Below are 27,589 nucleotides of genomic sequence, written 5' to 3'. Positions count from 1 at the left end.
GTTTACTACTCTATGGGTTGGTTCATTGGGAGCACTGCCCTAAGAAGTTGACAGTATTTCTAAAATATTGGCTAAAGCCCTGGTAACAGCATCCCCTAAGACTGTCCCCGCTAGACCTGCCAGAAAGAAGAGACAAGTTACTTTAAGTCTGATCATGACGTCATAAAAGCAACAGTGATGCTGCCAACGTCTGAGTCTGGACTGGAGCGCCACGCCTCCAGGAGCTGCTCCACAGCTGCTCCTCATCTCCTCCCTCACTCCGGTCGGGTACACTGCCACTCACTCTGCCAACTGTGGACGTTAACTCAGCGTGGGCGAAGGAAAGACACCACATCCAGTCTCAGTCCACTGGATACCCTGCATCTACAGCTGGTCTGGCGTTGCCTCTGGACGCATATTTGCGCGCGGGCGGGGCTACAACAGAGTGACAAGCCGCAAGTTCCAGTGTCAGGGTGTCTTTATTCAGATGTATTTTGCAGTATTAAGAACATATTTGTTCGTGTCTGAGGATTCCCTTCTGGAAGATCCACAGAAAGTGACGCGCAGTGCAGAGCCTGGGAATATGATATCTGCGTAACTTCCCTTCACCTCTGACTTTCTATCCGCGCAAAATTCTCCATTAAAAATGCGAGTCCTCCTGTACACCGCTGTGTTCCTTTACCTCAAGGAGTCTGCAAGCACAGAGCCCAAAGCCAAGTGTCCAACGCGCTGCGATGTCAGCACCTGTCCGAGCCCCAGCTGCCCCAGCGGCTACGTGCCGGACCGCTGCAACTGCTGCCTGGTGTGCGCCCAGGGAGAGGGAGAGCCGTGCGGCCGCAAGGACGACCTGCCGTGCGGGGACGGACTGGAGTGCAAACACCCGGCGGGCAAGCGGCTCTCCAAGGGCGTCTGTCAGTGCAAGTTCAGCCAGGAAGTGTGCGGCAGTGACGGGAAGACGTACGGCAACGTGTGCCAGCTGAAGGCGACCAGCAGGAAGGCTCTGCAGCAGGGACTGCCAGGCATCACCCAGATCCAGAAAGGACCGTGTGAGACCAGCATAGGTACGGTTTCCGCATTTGTAGCTTCATTTGGTAAACCAGACAGTCTATTAGAAGAACTTGACATGGCCGGACCAAGTATTTATTGGACACTAAGCATTTCTAAGCCTTTCCCAAAACTACTCACCCTGCCAAAGTCTTTACCTTTAAAGACCCCCCAAAGAAATAAACTGATCAAAACTTCAATTAACAGTGGCGTCCCAAATTGCCGCCTGGCCCCTTGACTGGCCTGGTATGGGTCCACATTTTGACAAACAAATGCAGGTCTGGATTAGACGCTTGGTCTGGTTTTTACAGTTAAGTTATTTGGATGTATAAAACCTCTTAAAGCCTGCCAGGTCACCCAGTTTAGCTAGTTATAAGCTGCTTAGATCATGAATACAAATAGGCTAGAAATGTTTAAATTTTGACAGTATGGACATTTTACACATCGTTAGATCGGTTAGATTACCCACAATTTAATCGTTCATTTTACAGAAACAATGAGCCCCAACGTCTAATTTATTCAGATTTACCAGCATGGTAGAGGGAATTAATCCAAGTTGTGAATACTGTCACGTGAAGTCCATCGCTCTCTGTCTACTGACTTCTGCCACACTTCTCCTGCACCAGATGTTGGGTATGCATGTATGCCAATGTTACCCTTTTCCAATAAAAAATACATTTTATTATTTCTTATTAAGTTTTTATTAAGATCAGCTAAGATTAATAGATTAACATAGCCAAATATGATACATGTAGTAGAAACCTTTATCCACAGTTTTTCCAAAATGCTTCCTCACATCACTTCTCAGATGGTTTGGTATCTGATTATCTGTTCATCACAACTCACTAGTTTTCTCCGTCACTGGTACTGGCAAGGTAACAACAGTTACCTTGGTTGCTGATAAGTCAATGGAGCGTCAATAGATCAGAGTGATATTTGCATTTTATGAGTTCCCCCGCCCCCAGTGGAGTACAAGACACAGTTGAGTGTGAATATTGAATTTAAACAGATCAAACATTTGATATTTTTCCACACATGAATAGTAAGCCTATTTTGAATTGGTTTGTTTACCATAGAGCTGATATGTCGGCCAAACTTAGCTTATTACAGATTTGTCTGTATCAGCATGTAAGTCGGCTGATAAGTGACGGTATAGAAAGATTAGATATCTGTGAGGTAACTTAGGCTACATTCAGACTGCAGGCCTTAATGCTCAATTCCAATCTTTTTCCAAGATTCGATTTTTTTGTTTGATAGTTCACATCGTTGTTTAAATGTGGCCCATATCAGACTCCAGTGTGAATTGTCCACGGCCTGAAAGTGACCCGAATGTGCAGAAGAATATCACCAGAAAGAAGAGAATCGTACAGAACACATTGTCGTACAGAAGTAAAGAGCCACAGAGGTTGGCTTCAGTTAGCCCTGGTTAGCTCATACTTGCTAACCCTCCCAATTCCACAGGAGACTCTCGTATTTTATTGTCATCTCATGGGTCACATTTCTCCCAAATTATGACAAGTGTTCACAAGTTTCTGTTCTTTTCATTATGGATTTCTAGCGCTGTACAACACAACTGCCCAACTCACTATCTCTCTCTCTGTCTCCACTGTGTCCTCATGGACAAGTAGCATGCACTAACTCAGAAGAGAGCTTGTGGCCCGGTGTATTTCAGGTGTAAGAAAGGGAATTTGTGAGGAGATGATAGCGAGGTAGAGAAGAAAGAGAGCCAAGTGTTAAATTATGGCTTTTTGTGGAGCTTTTTTATTCACCGCAGAACTGTGGCAACAGCTACTCTAGAGTGATGTCAAAGACTGAGGTCGCATTTAAAAAGATCCGATCTATAGTGGATTTGGACCACATATGAAAGTGGCCCAAATCCGAACTGGAAAAGATCAGATTCCATGTGACTTGGCCTGTTCACGCTGTCATGAAAAGATCAGATCTGAGTCACATATGGGCAAAAAAAAGTGCAGTACTTAGGTAAGGACTACTAGCCAATCAGAAGCAGAGTAGGGTGGGCCCTGAGAAGCCGGAAAACACGGCTTCGGTTCAGCTGTATATGTCCCCCTTACTAGCTTAGTAACATGGACTGGAGCAAGAGTTTCAGAGTGGTGAGTTATTAATCTGTAACAAAAGTATTTTTCCTCCATAAAGTTTTAACTGAGCTCTGTCTCTACATCACAGTAACGACTTTATGTCCACTGACTGCTTGGAGAGTAGCTAGTGTTTGGAAGGGTCTTGTCACTGTGTGCTGCAGCTCAGTGTTTTTCCACCGGTGTGTTTTTGAGGGCGTGTCTGACTAGCCTATTGTGTATTTTCTTCTGAAGTCACAAGAAAGGGAAGTAAAGGCTGGACTACAAACGAGCTGTTTTCAGGCAGTTCAGAGCAGAGCTGTCTGAGGGAGATGGGAACTCCCTTTGGGCTGGACTTTGGGCTTTTTCACTTTGCAAACCTGTTACATGCACAAAAAAGATTTTATAACTCAATAAAGGAGAAGGAAAAAGCCAAAAAACATAAGATGACCTCTTTAAAAAAACAAAAGATTTAACTTTCATTACACTAGGCCACAAGTATGCTTTTCTGTTGGCAATATCACACATCTGATTACAATCTGTCTTTGGCTTCATGTAAATTAACATCAGCCCTCCTCCAGTCGAGGAGAGTCTCTGATGCGCCTGAATCTGTTCGGTAACTGCCAAAAATGCTAGAAGATGAATAACTTCTGCACTTTAACAGTTTAGTTACAACCAGATATATGTACACATTGTACACATATATACAACACTGGTCATTGCAGTGAAGCATCAATGCTGCCGCAATATTGGTACTGGGAAGTCACGCCATTAATGCTTGTCTTTCAAGGCAGGAGCTCTATCCACAACTCAAAATACTTTATCTTTTATGGATATAGGGCATAGATGTCATTACAGCCTAGGTAGGGGACCACAAAGATGGAACTTTCTCAAGGTATTTCTGGAAGGAACATCAATAATGCCCCCAACCTATTTATATAAATTTATAGTTATACTATGGAAAGAGTAAAGATTACATGTGTGTCTTGGAGAGACTGATGCATATATACCTTTTCAACATCTGGAATGCATCTCAAACCTCCTCTGGAAGTGGTCTGAGAATCCATCTGGAGTGCTTTATGGGTGCATTTAACACTTAGCGTTTTTGAGATCAGATAGTGTAAATGGGGCCTTTAAGTCTCAAATACTGATATCAGCCTAAACAATCCAGTATCAGTCAGGCTGGAGTGTACAATAACTGAACAAGTTACAGTTTTGTCCAGTGCAAGTGTGATCCTAAAAACATACAATCCGTTCACAAAACCATCCAACTGGTTGACTAAATGGTCTCCCTAGGAAGTCCATTTAGCAGCTTTTTTGACAACTGGTGAAACTTCATCTGCTGATGAAGATCTTGTGACAGACAGCTACTAAATGGACCTTCTGGTGTGATTCTTAACTGACATTTCTAAGACCCAGAATGACCTTTGAACCTGAATCTGGTTTTACAAGTAGAAATGGTTTACCACAAGATCATGTTGACTCATCAGTATAGTGCAGTCTGGCGCTCCATAAACTGCCCTGTAGCTGTTCTCAACTGTCTCCACATTAATAAGAGCCAGATTAATAAGGCTTGGTCACCAGAGTAATGCGTCACAGCACCAATAAACACTGGTTAGAGGGCAGATGCAGGTCTAACAGCCTGTTAAAGCAGACCAGATTCAGTTTTTGGAACAGAGCAGACAGTGGGAATTTACTACGCTTCCAGTAAAAAAGCCTTGTTTTCTGTCCTAGAAAGGTCCTCAACCCAAACACAGAGTTAATGTGTTGGAGTGTGATACAGTGCAGGCCTTGCTCTGTAAACATGAACTGAGCTGGCTGTTAGAGAGTGGAGCTTCTTTAGGAAATGCTGTTGTGAAGAGATTCTTTCTTGGTGCTGGTGTGTGTGGTCAGACAGTTGGATTTCTTTCTTGTAAAGGGAGGGCGTACTCCATAAATTGTGAGTTCACAGCAGTTTTGATTCACACTTCTTTCAGACTGATATGAGACAGGTGTTGGTGTGTCTGGTGCAGGGAGGAGATAACTTAGAGCTGAAGGACTGTTTAATAACGGTGTATTTCTTTTGCTTTATCAGAGGAGAATGTGAAAACATTCTAGAGGTTTCTAACTTACACTAACTACAGATTATATAGATTAAGATGTTGAACATTAAACTTGCTAAACATCAGCGTGCTAACATCGTCTTGTGAGCAATTTAACAACCAATAACATTTTCTTAACTTTGACTGTTAACGATCTTCCACAAATTTTTGAAAGATCTTTTTTATAATTTTCTACTTTTATCAGTCTTACAATTCCCATTCAACAGGGGTTTGTTTCTCGAGAAGAGGTTTGAGCATGCATATAGTTTTATAACTCTGCTCTTTGGGCATTTCAGCAGACACACTTCGAAGCACTGACAACACCAGCATCTTTTGGATTTATTGCCAGCATCTGTGGTTTTATGCACACTTCTGTACATGTTTCTCATGTCTGTTACACTATTATACACACATGCTCCAGGCTGCAGTTCCCAACAGTTTATTTGACTACTGTCCCCATTCAAAACCAAATGGGGAGAAAAGTTACTGGCCATTAAAGGGTGAGCTCGGTCTTTTGCAATCTGGACCCTATTTTCCCATGTTTTTTGTGTCTATGTGACTAACGGGGACTGCAGTGAAACAGTGCTGCAATGTCATCCTTGCTGGCAATTGTACGTCAACTAAAGCCACTGACAGGCTCAGATTGTTACTGTCTGACAGCATTATGGAAAGGATCCCTACAGAGAGACCTTTTTTAAAGAATAAGATCCATTTTGTTTAACTAGAAACAGTCACGTTATCACCTCCAGACTCCCTTGACAACAAAATGTAATTTTACCTCTCTGGTCTACTGCTACCTGGATTGGTTAGTTTGTGTAAAATGGGACTTTTGTGTTTTTAACCCTTTAAAACCAGGTCCAGGTTTAAACATACCACACTTATCCTTTAAATAATTATCCTTCCTTCCCTACATGCTGTTTATCATTTGTCCTACAATCCCTCCATCTCTCTCTCACACACTCTTGGAGGAAGTGTTTCTGCAGCAGTGAACTGCAGCCAACTGTTCTTTCTATCGCTCCTCCCACACCTTTCAAAGAGCGTAGGATAGCTATGGTGGCTGTCATGGGACAAAAGGTTTCTTTAGGTAGATATATTTAGAAAAGAGGGAAAAAAATAATTCTACCAGACGTAGGATTGAACACACAACCTGGAAATCCGTGGAAATCCTGCACTTTACCAACTGAACTAACTGAACACCGTAACAAGCAGGCTACATATTATGTCTTATATTCTCACCCACTATCTAATGGATGGAAAAAATTGCTCTTAAAACTTATTTGCAGAGCCCTGCTGTTTATTATTACTTCTTCTTCTTCCTCAAACTTACGTATTCAACATAGTGATGAGCGTCTACAAAATTCTACACGAAGAAGAAGATCGTAGTGACGAAACGCGTTGTTTGTCCGTTTTCAGCTAATGTAGAAACCTGGCAGCGCAACATGGTGACGTCCATGGAAGGTATTGTAGCTGGAAATGGCTCTAAGGCAACAAAAACATAACGGTTTATTATGTAAGGTCTTTACACACCACTGAAAACATAGTTATGGATATTATATTGCATTTCTGTCAATAGATCCTCAGAAATATTAGACACTGAACCTTTAAAGTTCCAGAGGTTGTAACCATGCATATGCTAAAAGTATAATATATTGTGCACATCAAACAATACAGCCCAGGGGTCTCATTTATAAACGGTGCATACCTACAAAACAGTGCTGGAAACGTGCGTACGCCACTTCCCGTGCAAAGGCTGTTATCTATCAAAAACAAACTCGACGGGAGAATGTGCGGTCCTCCGCGCAAACTCTGAACCATGACTACGCACATTAACTGGAGAAATGAGAAACGGCGACTCACATGCACTCACTCACAAACGTTTGAAATGGATACTAATGTGGAAAATAGATGAAAATATTAACAGTTAACAACTAGGACCCTATTTTAGCGATCTAAGCACATGGTGGTATGCACGTGCAGTTGCGTTTGGGGCATGTCCATCTCCAATTTTGCTAGTTGAACAGTGGAAAAAAATGGTCAGTGTGCCAGGCTCATAGTTCAAAAGAGTTTCACGAGTGTGTTATCGGGGTAACATGCAATACACCAATCAAAGTGTTTTCTCCCATTCCCTTTAAAATCCAGGTGCGCTTGTACCTTGGTGCATTGCTATTATTATGGGGATAAATGACTTTATTAAAAGCATTATTTGACTGATTGAATAGCAGACTCACAGTCGAGGGGGGCAGGGGGGTGACATAAAAATGTGATATAAAAACTGTCTGTGATCATGAAGCCTGATGTTCCTCTGCAGCTCTGGGGTTTATCAGTGTCTGAACTCCAGTCTGGTAACAGACAGACAGACAGAGTCTCCTCTCTCAAACGTCTGGATCCTCACTGCCCTGCGTTATTAAAAAGTATGATGAACAGGTCGGGGGTCCCATCTCTCCCCTACAGTGGTTTCTTTATTTTGTGTTTTATTGCAGTATGACTGTTTTCTTTATGGATTTCCTTTCATGATCGGAGAGGCTGCTGTCAGTCATTTAAAACGTTTCCATGTGCGCGGTAAAGTCACAGCAAATATTGTGGGGCATTTAAGCAGCGAAACCAAAAAAACTGTAGTTATAAACTTGACAGGACAGAGGAAACTCTCCAGAGGAAAGAGAATTCAGCTTTTAGTTTCTGATATAAATCAGACGCTCTGATGGAGCTCAGCATTGATCAGGAGGACGGCTGCTTTACTCCAACCAGTTTCTCTGGAAGAACCTGGACTGAGTGTGAGACCTTTTGGATGTGTAGAAGAACACAGAACCTGAATTAACATAAGATCCTGACCCATCCTGTCAGCGTGTCGGGAGATTTTAGTAGGCTAATCAATGAAGTTACGCTTTTGTGCCTCGTGCGCACAGCGTCTCTCACCATCGGAGTAATGTGCCCCTAAAATAACAAAAAACAGTGAAATACTGCTGCGATGACTTTAGACTTTTATTTGTTTTTTTTCTCAAGATGGCAATGTGCCAACAATTTGCCTGGCCACACCTCATTTTAAGACCAACACTCCAATGGGCACAAGTGCATTTGCCATTTAAACAACGTGGGCGCCGGGCAAGAAAATGAGTCAGCTGGAAACTAGCAATGACACTTGCGCTGGGTGCAAGATAGGGCCCCAAGTGTGTGTGTAATCAAGAGACTAAACACAAAAATTACTCGTCAGGCTCATATCAATCAGTCAATTTTAGGTCTGTCTTCATTTTTTTAAAGTTATTAAGCTGGACTACATTTAAAATGATTCCCCAGAGAAGCCCACAGCTTGACTCCACAAACTGAAATACAAGTGTTTAAATGTTACATGTGCAAAGATTTAAAATCTTCTCAAGAAGATAATAATCAGTTTTTGGCTTAAAACAAACTAATAATGTTTAGAATTTAACTTTAAAATTTTTCTGTTTTATTACCTTGACTTAGCGACGTACCCTATTGTTTGTAAGCGAGCTTATGCCCTATGATTACACCTCCCCACCTGCTTCCATATGTGTGTCACAAAAAACACGGAATCATCCATATCCATAGTGAATTTCATGCCAGTCTGGCCAGTGGATGTTAAATATGTTGCTCTGGAACTAAGTATTGGTCGGACAGACTGTCTGTTCAGGGCTGATGAATGAAACAGATTGCTGGTCTACAATCAAGGTTACAATCATTTGACACACACACACACACAACCACACACACACACAACCACATATCCCAATGAGAGATCTCAACTAAGGAAAAAGGAAGTCCCTGCAGCCCAGAGTTGTGGCAGACTCTATTTACATTTCCCTTTGATCAAAAATCCTTTATTTTGTCTGGGTTTAAAGGGAATTTTGGCAAACACACACAGATACACACTTTGCTACTGGAGCTTATATCCTTACAGGCGTGGTTACCTAAAATAAATGGGTGACTGACTTGTGAGTTCCAACTCCCAAGTCGTTCGTAGCAAATCCTCCATCATGCCCATTTAGACCACAGCAAAAGAGACTATATCATTGCCACGAAAGTTGTCCAGCCTAAAATCCTTGATTAGTAAACTAAAATCACATGTAGTACATTTCAGCTTTACTTGTGAAGTGATTCTAACTGAAAGGTTTCACATGTGCGGTTTTAAACACCATCCATCTGGTTGGCGTGTCTCTCTGGGGGCAAATCCTCATACAGAGAGGAAGTCATTTGTTTGAGCTTTCTACCAGCAGCAACAGCAGCGTTCCCTCTCTTTCTTGTGAAAGTGTACATTGCCTTGTTAATGGAAAAAAAAAAAACTTTTCATATTCAAAGACAAGGCCATTGTTCACACTTCAGTTAAGAAAAGATGCAAGTGATAAAATGAATTTTGAGTCAGAATTTAATTTTATGCATTTCCATATCCTGCCGTGGTGATCTAACTAACAGTGTTTCCCAAATCTCTCCTGGAGTAGGGCAGGGCTGGACTGGGACAGAAAATCGGCCCTGCCATTTTTGGCCCAGGCGACCCACCAAAATCGGTCGGGCACCCCCCACCAATACACCATCCTTCCATTTAAGGGCTTAGATTTGGGGTGTGACGAAACACTTAGCCCATGAGACCTAATATTGCACAAGATTGGGGCAATGACAACAAGACAAAAATATATTTTAATAGGCCTACTATTTAGAGAAAAAAAAAATGTATCCTTCCCCAGAAGATTTTGAGCATGAAACGTTTAATTTCCTGCATTCTGAAGAAATTTTCTGCACCAGGGAAGCACAAAATTCAGGTGCCAGCTAACAATTCAGAATATAAAAATATAATAGAATGCAGTAGCTTATTATTGTTTTTAGCTCAAGTTACTTTTTTTGGACAACACAGAGTTTTCTTCTATATTGACATTGCATTGCAGGCTTATTGCGCAAATAAACCTTTTTCATGGCATTTTTATTTGTTAGTTAACATTTCTTGGTGCAAGCTATTTTTCATCACCCTGTGTTATAGCTAACAACATCCACATTTAATGAAAAATCCAGACAGAACAAAACAGAAAAAAACCTTGGTAAAATTTGATGTTTTGTCCCTACAGGACTAAAAAACATCACAAGAAGCTGATGGATTGAGTCAGTACCATATCACTGATCTCATAAATGTAATTCCAACACTCTTCTTTATGGTCTACTTTATCTCTCTGCCACCACTTTCTTTAACAGCTAGTCTCAAACGCTAAGTCTGTCTGCTGTTTGTAGTTGTTTTTACGACCAGCTGGCAACTCGGTAAGTGAACCCAGGGTTTTCCAATCCAGCCATGTGCATGTTCACATAAAAGAGGCGGTGTTAGCAGCAGATGACCAATCACAGACATGAACAAGCCTACTGCCAGCAGAGCGTCGTATTTTACAAACGAAGAGCTAATTGTAACATTACAGAAATACGACATGGTCTAAGTAACACAGCTGCAGCTGACACATGCAGGGAGACAGAAAACCGCCGACAGTGCGAATGCCTAAATTAACAGGCGTAGTCTATAATAATGCGTTAATTTGACGTGTTCTGATGGAGTCTATGAAAATAATCTTTCAGCTCGGCTGTGTGTCGGCGTTTCCACATCAAAAGACTTGGGCACTGAATAAGTGGTCATTCCACCTCACTTTTAAGATCTTCCAAACATTATTCTAAATTAATCTCATAAAGCAACAAAATGAAAATTTCATATCCCATATCGCAAAAGGTGGGGCGGAATGTGACCAGTCTCTGTTATAGCCTATAAGAGCCTGTGACAGGAGTCATTTCTAAATCAACTGAATGGTTTTTAAAATACAGAACTCTTCTTGCCAGTATAGGTCCTCCACATGCTGCCAGTCCACGTTACAAGTTCAACTTTATAGCTGATGTGGTCGAGAAAATCGCTCCTGCTGTGGTCCATATCGAACTCTTCCTCAGGTATTGACACTGTGTGTGTGTGTGTGTGTGTGTGTTTATAGGGGTTATGTTATCATGTCGGTTTAGAACATGTGACTTAAAAATCCAACTTTCAGAATCCATGAAATACAACTTTGCTTTTTTTTTGCAAATGAGTTTCAAAGGAGATAAACAAAAGAAGAGGTCATAAGAAATCAACAGTAATAGCATGTTTTTTATGTCAAAATTTAAAGAAAACAAGTTGTATAGGTGCAGTTTTGAGGGTGACGTTCTAGGCAAACTTAAACTAACAAAATGATAATGATCATTTTTATTCCCACCCCAGGCATCCTCTATTCGGTCGGAACATCCCTCTGTCTAGTGGCTCTGGGTTTGTGATGTCAGAGAACGGACTGATTGTGACCAACGCCCACGTAGTCTCCGCCACCACACAAGTGTCTGGTCAACAGCACCTCAAGGTACAGAAATACTGTTTCTCCAGAGTGATCATTTCTGTTTCACAACAGCTTTCCTGTCTAAATTATATGCTAATTAAAATGACTTACTAAGTTCCTAAGTTGAATTGAAGCTGCTTTGCCAGTGTTATCTTTGGGTGAAAAATAAGACTGAGAACAAATTTTAAAAAATGCCACTATTAAGTGTAAATTTAAAGGAATAGATCAACATTTTGTGAAAAACTTTTTTTTCTTTCCCAGAGTGAACTTTTCTTTCTTTCCCTTGCAGAAAGAAAGCAAATAAGCATATTTTTATTATAAGTATACATATATTTTATTATAATCGAGAAATGTAAAGAAGTTTAACATTAGCACCAAATTGGCTGTTATAAGATGTAGGATATTGGCAATGACGGGTATTTACGGTATATTACAAGATATTTAGAAGACACATAAGGCAGTTACCCTAGTTGCAGAAAACTAAGCACTGTACTAGATATACTGTACCTATTATACACCCTATGCTATGAATTTGCTTTCATTTGAAATGTTAAATTTCCTGAAATCTCTTTCATACCTGAAGGTCCAGATGCATAATGGTGATGTATACGAAGCCAGCATCAAAGACATCGACAAAAAGTCAGACATCGCTACTATCAAAATCAATCCACAGGTGAGTCTACAGTTTTATGAAATTTTCTCAACAAGCAGCAAATAGTTTTTATGGCTTTCTTGTAAGAAAATGTGTGCAATTCTGGGAATATTTTGTTCAAACTTGACCATTACAAAATGATTTATAAGTTTCTCTTCAGGGTTTGAAGAGAATTACCCCAACACGTATTTTGAAAGGTGAATATTGATATGTATGGATAACACAAACAATGAAATACCACGCTGTTGACTTTAGACCTGTTTTTCTTGTCAATGGCACAATAGCTTTCTGAAGTCTCAAGATGGCAACAATTTGCCTGCTTCAAAGCTGCCTCACATCCCATGTGACACCTGTCAGGCCTCACCTAAAATCAAAACTGAATGACATTGTTTTGGTTCTGCTGCCAGTTTGAGCCAGACCACTAGTCACCTGAGAATAAACTAGATCAAGGCTATTCAGTTAGCATGGAATGGGGGCCTGAGAAATATGGGTTAAAATATGACCGAAATATGAGGAAATCACATTAACAGCTATAGATACAGTAAAATGCAAGAACAAGGAGTGCATATATTGTATTTTGTAAATGCATAACAACAACACCTGTGTATAGTATAGCATCCAGACACACAGGACCAAGGCATTTCTACATTAAAATGGCAATATAATCCATATCCGTGAAAGTTCTCAGTCATCCAGGTCATTGTACATTCCATCAAATGGAAAGATTGTAGCTACGTTATGAATCCTTTTATACATATTTCCCCAAAATTTGGCTGGAGAACCTGATTTGGTATCTTTGGAAACATGGGTATTTTCAATGGAAATGAAATACATTGCTGTGGGTTTGAACAAAACTTGGCCACACAATTTGAGTTTGTAGAGATTAAGACACCGTTGGGTGGGTCATTCAGTGCATATCAGCATCTGATTTCAAAAACCAACAGCCGATCAGTTGAACCTCGGGTCGACTTCTCAGCATTAGAACTGGGAGAGCTGGCTCAGGACCAAGACAGGGAGGCGGTAGAGAAAGGGAAAGACAATCCAAAACACTCCACCTTAAAGAAATCCTTAACAGAGCCACATTCTTTCTCTCCCTCCATCACATCATCTGTCTGCTCAACATATGCTTCTACTCCATTCTTTTCCTCCCTTTCAACTTCTCAACCTTTCCTTTCATCATATTCCCATATTTTCTTTGTGGACACTTTCTTACGTGTCTCTTTACAACTTACTGTATGTAAACCCTTTGGAATAACCGGGATTTCTGCATAAATTGGTCATAAAATGTGATCTGATCATCATGTAAGTCACAACAGTAGATAAACACAGTCTGCTTAAACTAATACCACACAAACAATTCTATTATTTTATGTTTGTATTGAACAAACCGTGTAAACATTCACACGCATTCAAAAGCTAATTGGTTTCAGAAGTCAGCCAACCTGGAGTCAAATCAGTGAGACCATATTGGAGGTGTTGGTTAGAGCTGCCCTGCTCTATAAAAAACACACACCAATTTTAATTTTGCTATTCTCATGAAGCGTTGCCTGATGTGAACCATGCCTCGAACAAAAGAGCTCTCAGAAGATTAAGATTTGTTGACTTGCATAAAGCTGGAAAGGGTTACAAAAGTATCTCTAAAAGCTTTGATGTTCATCAGTCCATGTTAAGACAAATTGTCTATAAATGGAGAAATTTCAGCACTGTTGCTGCTCTCCCTAGGAGTGGCTGTCCTGCACGAGCACAGTGCAGAATGCTCAGTGTCAGCTGAGCTCTATGATACATCAAACCCTAAACAAGAATGGAGTTCATGGGAGGACATTATGGAGAAAGCCACTGCTGTCCAAAAAAAACTTTGCTGCCTGTCTGGAATTTGCAAAGGAGCACTTGGATGTTCCACAGCACTACTGGCAAAATACTCTGTGGACAGATGAAACCAAAGAACACATAACCATATATGTGGAGAGAAAAAGGCACCACACACCAACATCAAAACCTCATCCTAACTGTGAAGTATGGTGGAGGGGGAATCATGGTTTAGGGCTGCTTTGCTGCCTCAGGTCCTGGAAGCTATCATTGACAAAAAAATGAATCCCAAAGTTTATCAAGTAATTTAGCAGGAGAATGTAAGGCCATCTGTCCGTCATTTGAAGCTCAACAGAAGATGGACAACGACCCAAAGCACATAAGTAAATCAACAATAGAATGGCTTCAGCAGAAGAAAATACTCCTGCTGGAGTGGGCCAGTCAAAGTCTTGACCTCAACCTGATTAAGATGCTGTGGCATGACCTCAAGAGATTTATTCACCGTTGTTCAGGTCTGATCTGCAACTACAGAAAACATTTTGTTGAGGTTATTGCTGCCAAAGGAGGGTCAACCAGTTATTAAATCCAAGGTTTCACATACTTTTTCCACTCTGCACTGTGAATGTTTACAAGATGTGGTCAATAAAAGCATGAAAACATATAATTGTTTGTGTGGTATTAGTTATTTCAGACTGTGTTTGTCTATTGTTGTGACTTAGATGAAGATCAGATCTCAGATCTGGAGACGTCCATCACCTTTACCCTCAGCTTCTTTATCGAGGCAGTGCTCGTCTTGGCGGTGTGTTTGGGGTCGTTATCATGTTGGAATACTGCCCTGCGGCCCAGTCTCTGAAGGGAGGGGATCATGCTCTGCTTCAGTATGTCACAGTACATGTTGGCATTCATGGTTCCCTCAATGAACTGTAGCTCACCAGTGCTGGCAGCACTCATGCAGCCCCAGACCAGGATACTCCCACCACCATGCTTGACTGTAGGCAAGACTCACTTGTTTTTATACTCCTGAACTGGTTGCCGCTACACACGCTTGACACCATCTGAACCAAATAAGTTTATTTTGGTCTCATCAGACCACAGGACATGGTTTAAGTAATCCATGTCCTTAGTCTGCCTGTCTTCAGCAAACTGTTTGCGGGCTTTCTTGTGCATCATCTTTAGAAGAGGCTTCCTTCTGGGACGACAGCCATGCAGACCAATTTGATGCAGTGTGCGCCGTATGGTCTGAGCGCTGACAGGCTGACCCCCCCCCCACTCCTTCAACCTCTGCAGCAATGTTGGCAGCACTCAGACATCTATTTCCCAAAGAAACCTCTGGATATGACACTGAGTACGTGCACTGAACTTCTTTGGTCGACCATGGCAAGGCCTGTCCTGAGTGGAACCTGTCCTGTTGAACCGCTATATGGTCTTCTTATAGCCTAGGCCATTTTTATGTAGAGCAACCATTTTTTTTCAGATCCTTAGAGAGTTCTTTGCCATGAGGTGCAAAGTTGAACTTCCAGTGACCAGTATGAGGGAGTGTGAGAGCAAACACCAAATTGACACCGGGGAGGGAAAATGGTTAATTCGGCCCAATTTGGACATTTTCACTTAGGGGTGTACTCACTTTTGTTGCCAGTGGCTTAGACATGCTGTGGGATATGTTATTTTGAGGGGACAGCAAATGTACACTGTTACAAGCTGTACACTCACTAGCAAAGTGTAATTTCTTCAGTGTTGTCACATGAAAAGATATAATCAAAGAATTACAAAAATGTGAGGGGTGTACTGACTTTTGTGAGATACTGTAGCTGTAGCACATTGAACAGCTTAAAATGTACCTGGCCATTTCAACATTGTCCGGTTTAAATGCTAAATGGTGGCTCCTTATTCTTCCATACCACTGCTAACAAAACACTGACTGTCCTTAGCTTATAAGTTAAAGTTACCAGTGAATGTTTGTTTACATTGTCTCTCCGTGCCCCTGCCGGCTCCGCTGTCAGTCAAACTTTCAAAAACAGTTTTTGACCGCAAAAAAGGACTGATGACTGATTGTGATTTTAGTTGGACTTTTAAGGCTTGTCTTTCCATGTTACTAATATTATATTATAATAAACTGTGTATAGCTAGGATACAGCAAGAAGGCCACAGGTTTTGAACAGTGAAGTGCTTATTCTCCAGATTTGAGTGCGGTTTCCTTCCACAGTCCAGAGCATGTTGGGATAATTTGACACTCTAAATTGTTTGTATGTGTAAATGCGAATGTGAATGATTATCCTTCCTTGCTCTGGTTCTCCAAATTTCCTATATCCTACTACAGCAGCATCTTGCCCTTTGTCTATTCCACATCCCAGATGGAGCTACCTCTATTGTTTCTGGGCCACAGTGCAGACCTGAGGCCCGGAGAGTTTGTGGTCGCAATCGGCAGCCCCTTTGCCCTCCAGAATACTGTCACCACTGGCATCGTCAGCACCGCTCAGAGAGACGGCAAGGAGCTGGGCCTCAGAGACTCTGATATGGACTACATACAGACGGACGCTATTATCAATGTGAGAATAAAGCAAGGCAGAAAAACATGTGCTCTGAGTCAAAAATATTGTTAAGCAGTGAATCACTCTGGATTATGTCTCTTTTTTAGTGTGGTTGTAAATTGTAAATATGTCATATTGTAAGTGGAATCACATTACTGTTTTTGTGTTTTCCTTCACAGTACGGGAATTCCGGAGGACCCCTTGTCAATTTGGTAAGCTTTTGGTTTCCTACCTTTAAGCTTTCATTGAAACTGTAAAATATCGTTCCCTGCTTGGGTCTGGTTGTTAAACTTAGAATATAAACTGCACAACCACAGCATTTGTCTTGTGGTGCTGGCTTTGCTCCATCATTATTTCTTGATGATGATAACCTAAGAAACATTTGTACTGTCCTGTACTCCCTGTAATTTCCCTTAAGAAAGAAAATCATCCTAACAATCATTTTATATTTTGACCTGCTATGTCTCTGTATTTGAGGACGGTGAGGTGATCGGCATTAACACCCTGAAGGTTGCAGCTGGAATCTCATTTGCCATTCCCTCCGACAGGATCACTCGCTTCCTCAATGAATCGCTTGACAAACACAGCAAAGGTGATTCTGACAATGACGTCACTGGGCAAGGATTAAACATCTGTGAGTGTCTTGCTGAATATACAGAAACTGTATAACTGAACTAACTGGAGTCTCTTTCAGATGTGAGGTCAGTCAAGAAGCGTTTCATTGGAATCAGGATGCTGACCATCACACCAGGGTAGGTCTGAATATTGTGATAATAATTGGTGGTGGTAAAAATGACAAATAGCTATCTTGTGTTTTTCATTTCATACTAATCCATTTTCACTATTGTCCAAATTCTCACATGCTATATGCTACAACCACAGGTGTCCAGCTCATAGCAGGTTACAGCACAGTAACAGCTGCAACACCAAAATCAAAAGCTCTTGAAAGTAGCAAAGGTGTCCCACAATGATTTATTTTGGGTCTCCTTCTGTTCACATTGTGCTGTATAGAGATAACCTAATTAGTATCCCTCCCTCTAAGCATTGTAATGTAGATGCAAGCAGATCATTTTGTATTGCTTGTTGTTTCATTTTAAATAAATAATATTGGTTAAAATTGGTTATATGTTGTGAGCTCTTGCATAGCTTAAACAGTGTCTAAAAATTACTTAGAGCTTGTCTTGAATGCTGATTATAAAAAGGTTATATCATTTACACATTCTAAGCTATTGGACCCCCCAACTAGGCTATGGAAAAACGATTAAGCACAGTTCTTTCTATAGATATTTAGGATTTGTTCTAGATGACTTTTTCATTCAAGCTCCATATACTCCACATGCTGCTTTAAGATGAAGAAGAAAACATGGGAAATTCACATGTAAGGGAAATTTTGATGATGGTTGGTGATTGGTTAGGTAATGGACTTTCTTTGAGAGAGTGTGTATTTGCTTCTTCCAGGTTAATTGAAGAGCTAAAACAGCAGAACCCAGACTTCCCTGATGTTACCAGTGGGATTTATGTCCATGAGGTTGTTCCTCACTCACCTGCACAGAAGTAGGTTTAATTTATTTATTCATTCCTCAAACAAAAGCAGTGCACAGTGTGTTACTTGTTTCTAGAATAAAATGAATGCTTTACCTACACCAAGCTCGTTTCATCTCTTCCTTTGTCTCCAGAGGTGGTATCAAAGATGGTGACATTATTGTGAAACTGAATGGCAGACCTCTGATGACCACGGCCGACCTGCAGGGGGTTCTGCAGGAGGAGACAGCCTTGCTGCTAGAGGTCCGGAGGGACAATGATGATCTGCTCTTTAACATTGAACCTGATGTTATCATGCAGTAAATATTGGAAGCTCAACTTTCATGCAAAATCTAAACCCCTATTTTTGTGAAAGAAAGAGTCTGATAATGTAAGCGCTGCACAAGTGGGGTGGAATTTCTGTCAAGTGCACACATCTTCTGATACTTTGGCAACTGACTGTTAACTGTACCAAAGTCAAAGCAGCCCATGGACGATGTGGCACAATGCAGTTTTGGTTTCAGGGATTTACAGCTGTGCCTCCCACCTGCTCAGACCAGTTCAACATTGGAACAGGTTCACCCTACAGAATCGCATAAACCCAACCTCCTTTTTGTACATATTTACTGATCTCAGGCAGTAATGGTTGTTAGGCAATATTTTATGGTACACATCATCACATAAATGATGAGATGAAAGCAAAGCTGATGAATATTCAGTTTAATTGATATAATGCTTTAGCATTTTTTAACAATTTAGCAATTTGCTCTTAAGCATTTTTATTTTCAACAAAGTTTTTTCTAACTTCATTCTACAAGTCCACAAAACTCCTATGACGCCTTCAGTATTCAAGCAAGGTTAAAGAGCTGGTCCACTGTTCCATGACCATAATCTGCAATGCTCCTCCTTATAACTGCTTTTCTTATCCAAAGCCCCTGCCATCACCTGCTACCCGTTTTGGCATTTCACCTGAACTTCACCTGGGATGTTGTGACTCGTGGTCGGCATTTTAACCCCTCAGCCATTCCCTGCACTCCACACTTGGTCATCATGTCCTGTCTTCACAAAGTAATGGCTCCATGTCATTCATGGGGCATGGGCCTGGCTACCAGGCACTCACCGGTAACCTTCTCTCCCAGACCTGCCTTCAGCAGGGGTTCCTGGTCTCCCTAATCCAAGTAGCCTCCAGAGGGATTTCTGATGAAGAGGGAGCTGAGCCTGACCAAGCAGGGCTCTTTATTTACCAGTTGATCTACACTCAAAGCTTATCGATTGATGGCTGAAAAAATAAGATTGTGGATACAGGCATCCAAAATGAGTTTCCTTTGCAGGGTTTCTGCCTTAGGGACAGGATTAGAAACTCAAACAACCAGACAGAGCTCAAAGTAGAACCACTGCTTATTGACATTGAAAGGAGTCAGTTGAGGTGGTTCAAGCATCTCCGGGATGTCTCCCTTTAGATGTGTTTTGGCTATGTCCAATTGGGAGGTAGACCAATACCAAGAACACACTGCAGGGATTTTATATCCCATCTCCTGGGAACACCTTTGGTTCCCCCAGGAGGATGCGGTTGGAGAGATGGAAATATGGGCCTACTTTAATGCTCAATGGTGAATGCAAATCATGAGGTTAATAATAAAGAGGTTAAATGGATTTTCATTTGTTAATTAAATCGTTCATGTCACTATCAAAAAAGATTACAGTGCAATTTTATCATTTCAGTAACTTTCATCAATCTCGTTTTTATCGCTTACTGTTTGAGTTCCCTTGTATAGATGATTCTAAACAGTATCCGCATGAAGGCCTTTCCTTTGGGTTGATTAACTCTCTGCAGTCAACTTAAGGCAGAAGTACCAGTGTGTGATTTAAAAGATTTGCACTGAAAGGTGTGATCTTCAAAGGGCTACAGAACTGCTTACCCTTTATCTATGGGTATATGACAAAATCTTTTACAGCAGGTCCATGCAATGTCAAAGTTGAGTTGACACACTATTGTTCTCCTCTATATAATGAGCACCTTGGTGTCAACATACGCTTTGTGCCTTGTGTCTTGCACACTGGACTGCCCAATTTTCTTCATGAAAATAGGGTTTTAATTTTGTCAGAATTGGCCTTCAATGAAGTATCAGCCAGTTCGGTTCAATGCAGATATGATGGGCAGTTGTTATTGACCACAACAAATATTTAAGTTGTATTATTTGTACTGTCAGTTGTATAACCAGATGAACCATTACAGTTCTAAATGGTGTAAATAGTTTGAGTATGGCTTAATGGTTTTAATGGACAATGGTAAGCTTTGTATAGCCTTGGTTTCAGTTCATTTAGGTAAACAAATACACACACACACAAACTAAACTAAAATACTTGTGGAATGAAGGTAATAATTTGTTGTTATTTTGCTGCTTTGTTGTTAATTTGCTGCTATCTGCAGCAAACCACATTTTGAGATGGAGGCATAATCAGGGATCATTCCGAAGCACATTATGCAAGTGCACATAGAGCATGATATAGTGGACGAAAGGCTAAATCGTCTTTAGTCAATAGTCGATTCTGAGATTGCATTTGGGCCAATGCATTCTGCTTCTTATACTCTACACACAGACTGTTTACCTGCATGCAACCAAAGCCCTTGCAAACTTGATTGGTCAATACTACTCTGACTATAAATGGACTACAAAAAGAAACCAGAATGCTTCCAATCCCAAAATCTTGTCCCTTGCCTACAGATTCTGTATTTCTGTGGAGATCTGAATATATCATTACAGATTATTTTTATCTGCTTATTATGACATTTTGTTAGCTAGCTAACCCTAGGATCTGCTTAAAGTGGCATTAACAGAATTTTTTGGCCACTTTGGTGCACCAGAACAATCATTAACAAATTATCACTTTATAAAGTTATTATCACCCTATGGTACAATCTTAACAAACAGTGGCCTATTTACATTTTATGAATGCTCCACTATGTTCACCAGCTAGTCACAACTTTGTCTGTCTCCTGTAAAGTAATGAGCAGGTGTTGGCCTTTAGAGCTGCAGCAGAAATGAGGTTGATGAGAGCAGTGAGAGTGAGAGAGAGAGTGACCCACAACAGTAATGTGGGCCGTGAAGCCAAGACAATGAACTGAAAGATGCTACAATGTTCCAAAGAGCTGAGCTGAAATACAGAGTTAGTGATAAAGATCAGTGGAAATTTTATTTTTAAGCATCACAATGAACTTCCAGTGTATGTTTGAGATTCTACGTCCAAGCTGATGTTGAACATTGTTGTCTTCTCTGTTCTATGGTTGCCATGATTCTTTGATACTGTAACTTGTCCTTCCACAAACAAAGGCGAGCCACATGTGTTGATTAAGTATAAACGAAGTGCTATGTTGGAATAAAGAGCACAAATTGTGAGCAGATGTTGTCTCACGCTGCTGTTGCTCTGGTTCATAACTGTACTATCAGTATGAATAGACATTGACAAAACCTAATGTTTACATGTAAGTTTCCAATAAAGCAATACTCTACATCAGCCTTTGGAAGCGCCTTTTTCCACCAAAAAGTTTGGACAACTATATAACTTTTTGTTACATCGGTAATATGTTAATGGTACTGTAAATCCTTCAAATCTAGGTCGTAGGCAATGACTCGGGCCGTTTTTGCAGGAAATATTTAAGAGCTATTTAGCTCAGTAGTACAATACTTGACTGTGTGGAAACAAGGCTGAGCTCTCCTCATGGCCAGTCATAAACATTCCCAAGTGGAAACAAGTCTCCTGTGCTGGAATGTTGAACACAAAGGAAACACTTTTGGGTCAGACAGATGGTCTTTTTCAGCCTCTTTCCTTCCCAGCGCTTGGTCATGAGTTTATTTTTAACATAGCAGGTAGTGTCACTCAGGTCTGTAGCCAACATTGTGTTTCATTGTGGTTACTAAGGAAATGCAGCACAAAGTGTATTCTATAATGTGCCCTGGTACTAGTGTGCAAATCCCAATGCTTTTTTTCATACCAACAAAAATGTGTCTGTAGCATCAAGTCTTAGTGTGACCTGTTTGTAAGTCTTCAAAAGTAGTCATGGCTCTGGTCTTAGTGAGGCTTTCAGAGGCTTAAATGAGGTGATAAGGTCCGATCTGAATTGACAGGTCATTCTGCATCATTTAGCAGGTACTACCTCCATGTGTAAGTGTTAAGTTGTGAACAAGTTTTTTTTATGGTATTTCAGCAAGGTGGGTAGTTTAAACTATTATGACATTTTGCTCATATTGTTGAGTAACATGCAATTAATTATAAGTATTAACATGTAATCACAAGTCTTGTGAGTGTCTTTACTTTGTTAGTTTACAGAATTTTGGGGACCATTTCTACATATTTAAATGTAAAATGAAAATGATGAACAGAAAACAATGCATCAAAATAAACCTTTTGAACAACCCCACTGAAGTAAATATACAGAGCTCTTTTTATTTCCTGAAGAGTGTCCTGCAGAGGGCCACACAGCTGGCAGAACTTCACAATATGATTTACAATCGGTTGAGTAACACTGACCTACATTCTGGACAGACTTGTGTTGTGGAAAAGTGGCACAAAGCCAGAAGCACGAATGTTAAGACACAATAGCAGGAGCATGTGGAGGCAGTGTGGACTGATCCATAGCCACCACCAACACTGTCCTTTTACAGTGTGTTCCAATAAAGTTTTTACCAACTACATTTAGTTTGTCTCATTTTATGAATATTTCCAGTTTAATCTTTATTCAACTTCTGTCTTACTTTTGCTTTTGGCTGTCATTGTCATACATTATATTTACTAAGAATTTAATCAGATCATCATTTTGGCAAATAAAAATGAAAGCGAATGTATCTAAGATTTCTGTTATGATCATTGAGAAAATGATCACTGGCCACCTCCTCATTTCAAGTTCAGTGGGTAGACCTTTCCTTCCTGCATTCCTTTTGACCAAAGAATGCACTCTTCTGCAGTATTATCTCAGCCAACATTTCAAATTCCCACACTGGGCTGTTGACCCACAAACCTCATACTGAGAAAGTTTTTCATAGCAAGACAAGGCAGTTGTGAGTGCTTTTGTGTGTTGGTAGTCAACACATATTTCATATCCCTTGCAAGGAGTTAAGGCACTTACCATTAATCCAAAACAAACAGAATGACTTCCCAGATTCACAATGACCTCAACTATGGCAGAGGTCACTGAAGAGCCAAATATGGGTTGGCTGTGCTGCTGCTATCCTTTCTTGTATAACCGGAGTAAAAAGAAGGTTTTTTGTGGGTGCTAATGTTTCCCAAGGCTGCTTCTTGTCACTATTTCAACTTGCATTTTGTGGACAGAATCCCCAGACATACAAACATTGCATTTTTGCTTTTTGCAATTGATTTCCAGTACTGTAAAAAGGTTTAGGCAGGTGTGGGGAAAATGCTGTAAAGTAAGAATGCTTTCAAAAATAGACATGTTAATAGATTATATTTATCAATTAACAAAATGCAAAGTTAATGAACAAAAGAAAAATATAAATCTAAATCAATATTTGGTGTGAGCACCCTTTGTCTTCAAACAGCATCAGTTCTTCTTGGTACACTGGTACATAGTTTTTCTGTCTGAGGCTTACTTTGGTTAGAGTTAAATGCTAAAGTTGCTGTTACTGTTACCTTTCTGCTGGCAGAACACCAGGTGCTTTCTGATCAGGTGCTGTCATGCTTTTGCGGAAGGTGACATAAGTTTCGTTTTACAGTGGACGGACTTTAACATTACAGAGTTGTTGTTTTGTTTTAGCTTGAAATAATCCCACAGTTTGAACACTTTCTTCTGCATCCATCGCTATTTTCTCTCTCTTCCTCCACTTTGCAAACAGCTCCATCATAATCACATGGTGTTCACACAGCGTAAGCGCGATGTGCGACAGTAAGCCTCGATGTAAAGAATTTGTGTCGATGCATTTTAGTAATCGATTTAATCGATGAATTGTTTCAGCCCTGCTGTGCATAGTTGAGTTTCTTGGCCTTGTTTCCATGTCAGAGACTTTTTGGCTGCAAGTCTTCCATGCAGGCCACTTCTGACCTTCTTTTTCATCTTCTGAGTACATGGGTGTACCAGGGTCCCACTGTTTTCTGCAGCTCTGAGCTGATGGCACTGCTGGACATCTTCCGACTGTGAAGTAAAGTAAGCATGATGTGTCTAGCATCTGCTGCAGTAAGTTTCTTTGGCTGACCACTGCGTCTACGATCCTCAACATAACCTGTTTCCTTATGCTTCTTCAAAAGAGCTTGGACAGCACAAATGGAAACCCCTGTCTAACTTGAAATGTCTGCCTGGGAGAGAGCTTGCTGATGCAGTGTAACTACCTTGTGTCTTGTTGCTGTGCTCAGTCTTGCCATAGTAAACTGTCTTCAGCAGCCTCATCTTGTTAGCTGAGTTTGGCTGTTCCTACACAGCTGTTTCTCTTTCACTTAATGACTGTGTTTAACCTACATACTGAATTGGTGATCATTAGCACCTGTTTGGTGTAACTGTTTAATCATACACATGATGATATGCCTACAAAATCCCTGAGTTTGTGCAAGTGTACCAAGAAGAACTGATGCTGTTTGAAAGCAAAGAGTGGTCAAACCAAATATTGATTTGATTTAGATTTTTCTTCAGTTCACTCACTTTGCATTCCGTTAATAGATAAATATAATCTATTAACATGTTTATTTTTGAAAGCATTCTTATTTTTACAGCATTTTTTACAGCATTACCCACACCTGCCTAAACCTTTGCACAGTACCACTAGCACTAACGGTCCTTGTGCACCAATGTGCACAAGGACCGTTTGCATCCAGATCTGAAGTGGTTGAGATGAGGGTCAGCAGGAGTTCAAATGCAATGATGCAGTTCGTGGCAGGGGAGAAGGGAGGACCAAAAGACTGGATTGTGTATACATACAGCTCAAATAAGTTTCTGCTCGTCCTTAGTGACAGGTTGAGGAGCTCAGACATCCAGAAGGAGTGCAGAGTAGAACTTTCATAATGGTAGGAGCTGGTAGGTTTTTCAGGCGGTTGATCAGGATGCCTCCTGGGAGGCTCGCTGTGGAGAGTTGAGCAATTCTAGGTATATACCCATATAGCCTATAACTGGAAGGAGAGCCAGAACATGCTAACAAGATTATATCCATCTGGCCCAGGGACACCTCAGGATGCCCCAGGAGGAGCTGGAGGAATTGGCTGGAGCGAGGGACGTGGATTACCTCGCTTAGCTTGTGGCAGAAATGGTGGATGTACGATGGAGATGTCTAAAAATCTATTTCTGTTGTCTCCGTAACAGGAAAGAGCATCCCTGTTTCCATGAGCAGACATCCTTTAATTAGAGACCACATTATACATTTGGGTCTAAAAACACAGTTTCAAACACTGACCAGAACCTCAACATGGGAAAAGCAGACATGGTTGTGCTGAGTGGTTCTGTGGTAGGTTCATTATGTGGGGATTCAGTGGCTATAAATAAGACATGCCAGTGAAATGAATGAGACCATAATAACAGGCTTGCACATTGGCTGCCAGTTGCTCTTGGCTTGGTTTCATGTGTGGATTGTGAACAACGTAACGCTTATTTAAAAAAATCCTTCCTGGGTGTAAAATGGGAACAACAGTAAGAAACTTGTATATGTGATGAGTAAACACATGAAGTGAAAAGGATGAAAATTTCAAGATATGTCACTGACTCAGTGGGTGTTAACGTAGACATGCCATTGTATTGCTAGTTGTTGAAACAACATGTTTTGGTTGGTTTATTGTGTTGGTTGACCAAAGTATCAAAGATAAATACTTTTTATGTCTCATGTAAGTAAACTTTGAACAGCTATGCAAATACATATTAAGTATAGGAAACTAAAATAAGACTATGAAAACAATGACTTTTATTGTACTGTGTTAGTGGAGAACTGTCCTCTGTGGGTCTCCACCGCTACGATCCTGCAATCAGTGCCACAAAGTTTAAATACATCCTTAATAACATCAAAGGTAATTTCCCAAAGTAAACAAGCTGGAGAAACCAGCTGGTGTTTTTTGTCATTTGACTTAAAACTGTTCAATCTACAGTGTAAAAGTTGCACCATTCTTCTTACGACCCTTGTCATCATATTGACAAAAATGTATTGCGACCCCTCATGATGCACTTCTCTGGAAGAATGGGAATTGTACTTAGCTTTTTTAGCTTTTCAATGTCTGCTGACACAAAGAGTCATGGCCGTGGGTGTGTAGGAGGTTGAGAATAATGGCTGTGTTTAGACATTTTCAGACAAGACACTAAATAATGTCATATGAATCACACTATTGGCTGTACAACAAATCCCTTAGTGTTCAAAGTGAGTTAACATCTATTCATCATTCTGGTAAGAGCTGGCAGAAACACAGACATGCATTTAAAGTTGACTAATCGTTGTTGGTGAACTTTAAATACATTTACGTTTTAAATAAAAATGTATGACTTGCCATCAAAACTCTGGCTCAAATGTGACATCCACAGTGTGTCTTTTTCTAAATCGCCTCACAATCATCAACATGCCCTACTTATTTCCCCCGTCCTTCATCATCCTTTCCCTTTTCCCTCCTGTCTTTATCGGTCTTTCCTCCTCTCTTATTCCAGGCAACATCTGAATTTTGTCAACTGTAACAAACCGACCTGTAATTTAGCATTTTGGTTTTTGGCCAGGCGGCTGATACCATAAATGGTGAAGGTTCAGGGTCTCTGAATCCGGTCTTGACAAATCAGTCGAAATGAGTGCAGTGTCCCACAAAAACACACTTGTGGAGAAAAGAAATAAACCTTATTTACGTTGCCATTTCATGTATTTATGTAGTACTTTTTAGTTACTCAGAAGTGCACCACCCCCACATGCATGACCATCGAGGGGACATCAATGATTATGAATGTAATGTTGACTTCTCCATGGTTACAAACTCTTGCCTCAGTGGCAATCATACATCAGCATTTGTAATTGTTGATTAAACAAGACTAAGCCATACTAATGGCTCTGTGAAACTGTACTAAGACACAGCAATGCTAACGTCAGCATGCTAACATGCTCACAATGACAATGTTGATGTTGCAGGTATCTTTACTGTTTTCACAATCTTTGTTTAGCCTTTTTTCTCACCATGTTGACTTTGGAAGTGGGGATGGAATAGACACTGGCTGATGTCTCCCCTCCCTTGATTGGTCACTTTCAACACCCACAGTCTCCGGCCTGTCTCTGAACCCATTTTTGGCGGAAGAATGATCAAGAAGATGATGACGGAGAAAAAAAGGGGAACGGCCGCCTCTACAAAGCCCAAGTGAACCAAAATGTAACATATTTTATTTGTGCTGACAGCAGTGAAACTAATATATTTTGCAGGTATGTATATGAATCTTTGATCCATAGAGGTTTTATATTTGAAAAACGTTCCTCAAGCCCAGAAAAGTCTACTGGCTGAGTGGGAACTTGTAGGTGGAGCCAATGGGTGAAACACGAGAAGTTAGAAACTTATTTGGCAAATGGGCCTGGCCCTTTGGACTGAATAAGCACCATCTTTGTGTCCAGTATCCAGGTCTTGT

At 40.7% G+C, this 27,589-nt stretch overlaps 1 protein-coding gene across 1 annotated transcript; it reads left to right on the top strand.

The window, feature by feature from the left end:
• The first annotated feature begins 229 nt into the window (after window positions 1-229).
• Window positions 230-21,534, top strand: htra3b (HtrA serine peptidase 3b). The gene is made up of 10 exons (XM_046064753.1): window positions 230-1,040; window positions 10,999-11,098; window positions 11,403-11,535; window positions 12,095-12,184; window positions 16,321-16,515; window positions 16,677-16,709; window positions 16,975-17,089; window positions 17,192-17,249; window positions 17,956-18,051; window positions 18,174-21,534. The coding sequence occupies exons 1-10, from the start codon at window positions 626-628 to the stop codon at window positions 18,340-18,342; spliced, it is 1,404 nt and encodes a 467-aa protein (XP_045920709.1). The 5' UTR covers window positions 230-625; the 3' UTR covers window positions 18,343-21,534.
• Window positions 21,535-27,589: the final 6,055 nt, after the last annotated feature.

This window comes from Micropterus dolomieu, linkage group LG12 (genome assembly GCF_021292245.1).
Source record: "Micropterus dolomieu isolate WLL.071019.BEF.003 ecotype Adirondacks linkage group LG12, ASM2129224v1, whole genome shotgun sequence".
Classification (NCBI taxonomy): Eukaryota; Metazoa; Chordata; class Actinopteri; order Centrarchiformes; family Centrarchidae; genus Micropterus; species Micropterus dolomieu.
The sequence above is the reverse complement of the archived record's forward strand: the minus strand, read 5'-3'. Positions and strand labels throughout refer to the sequence as shown.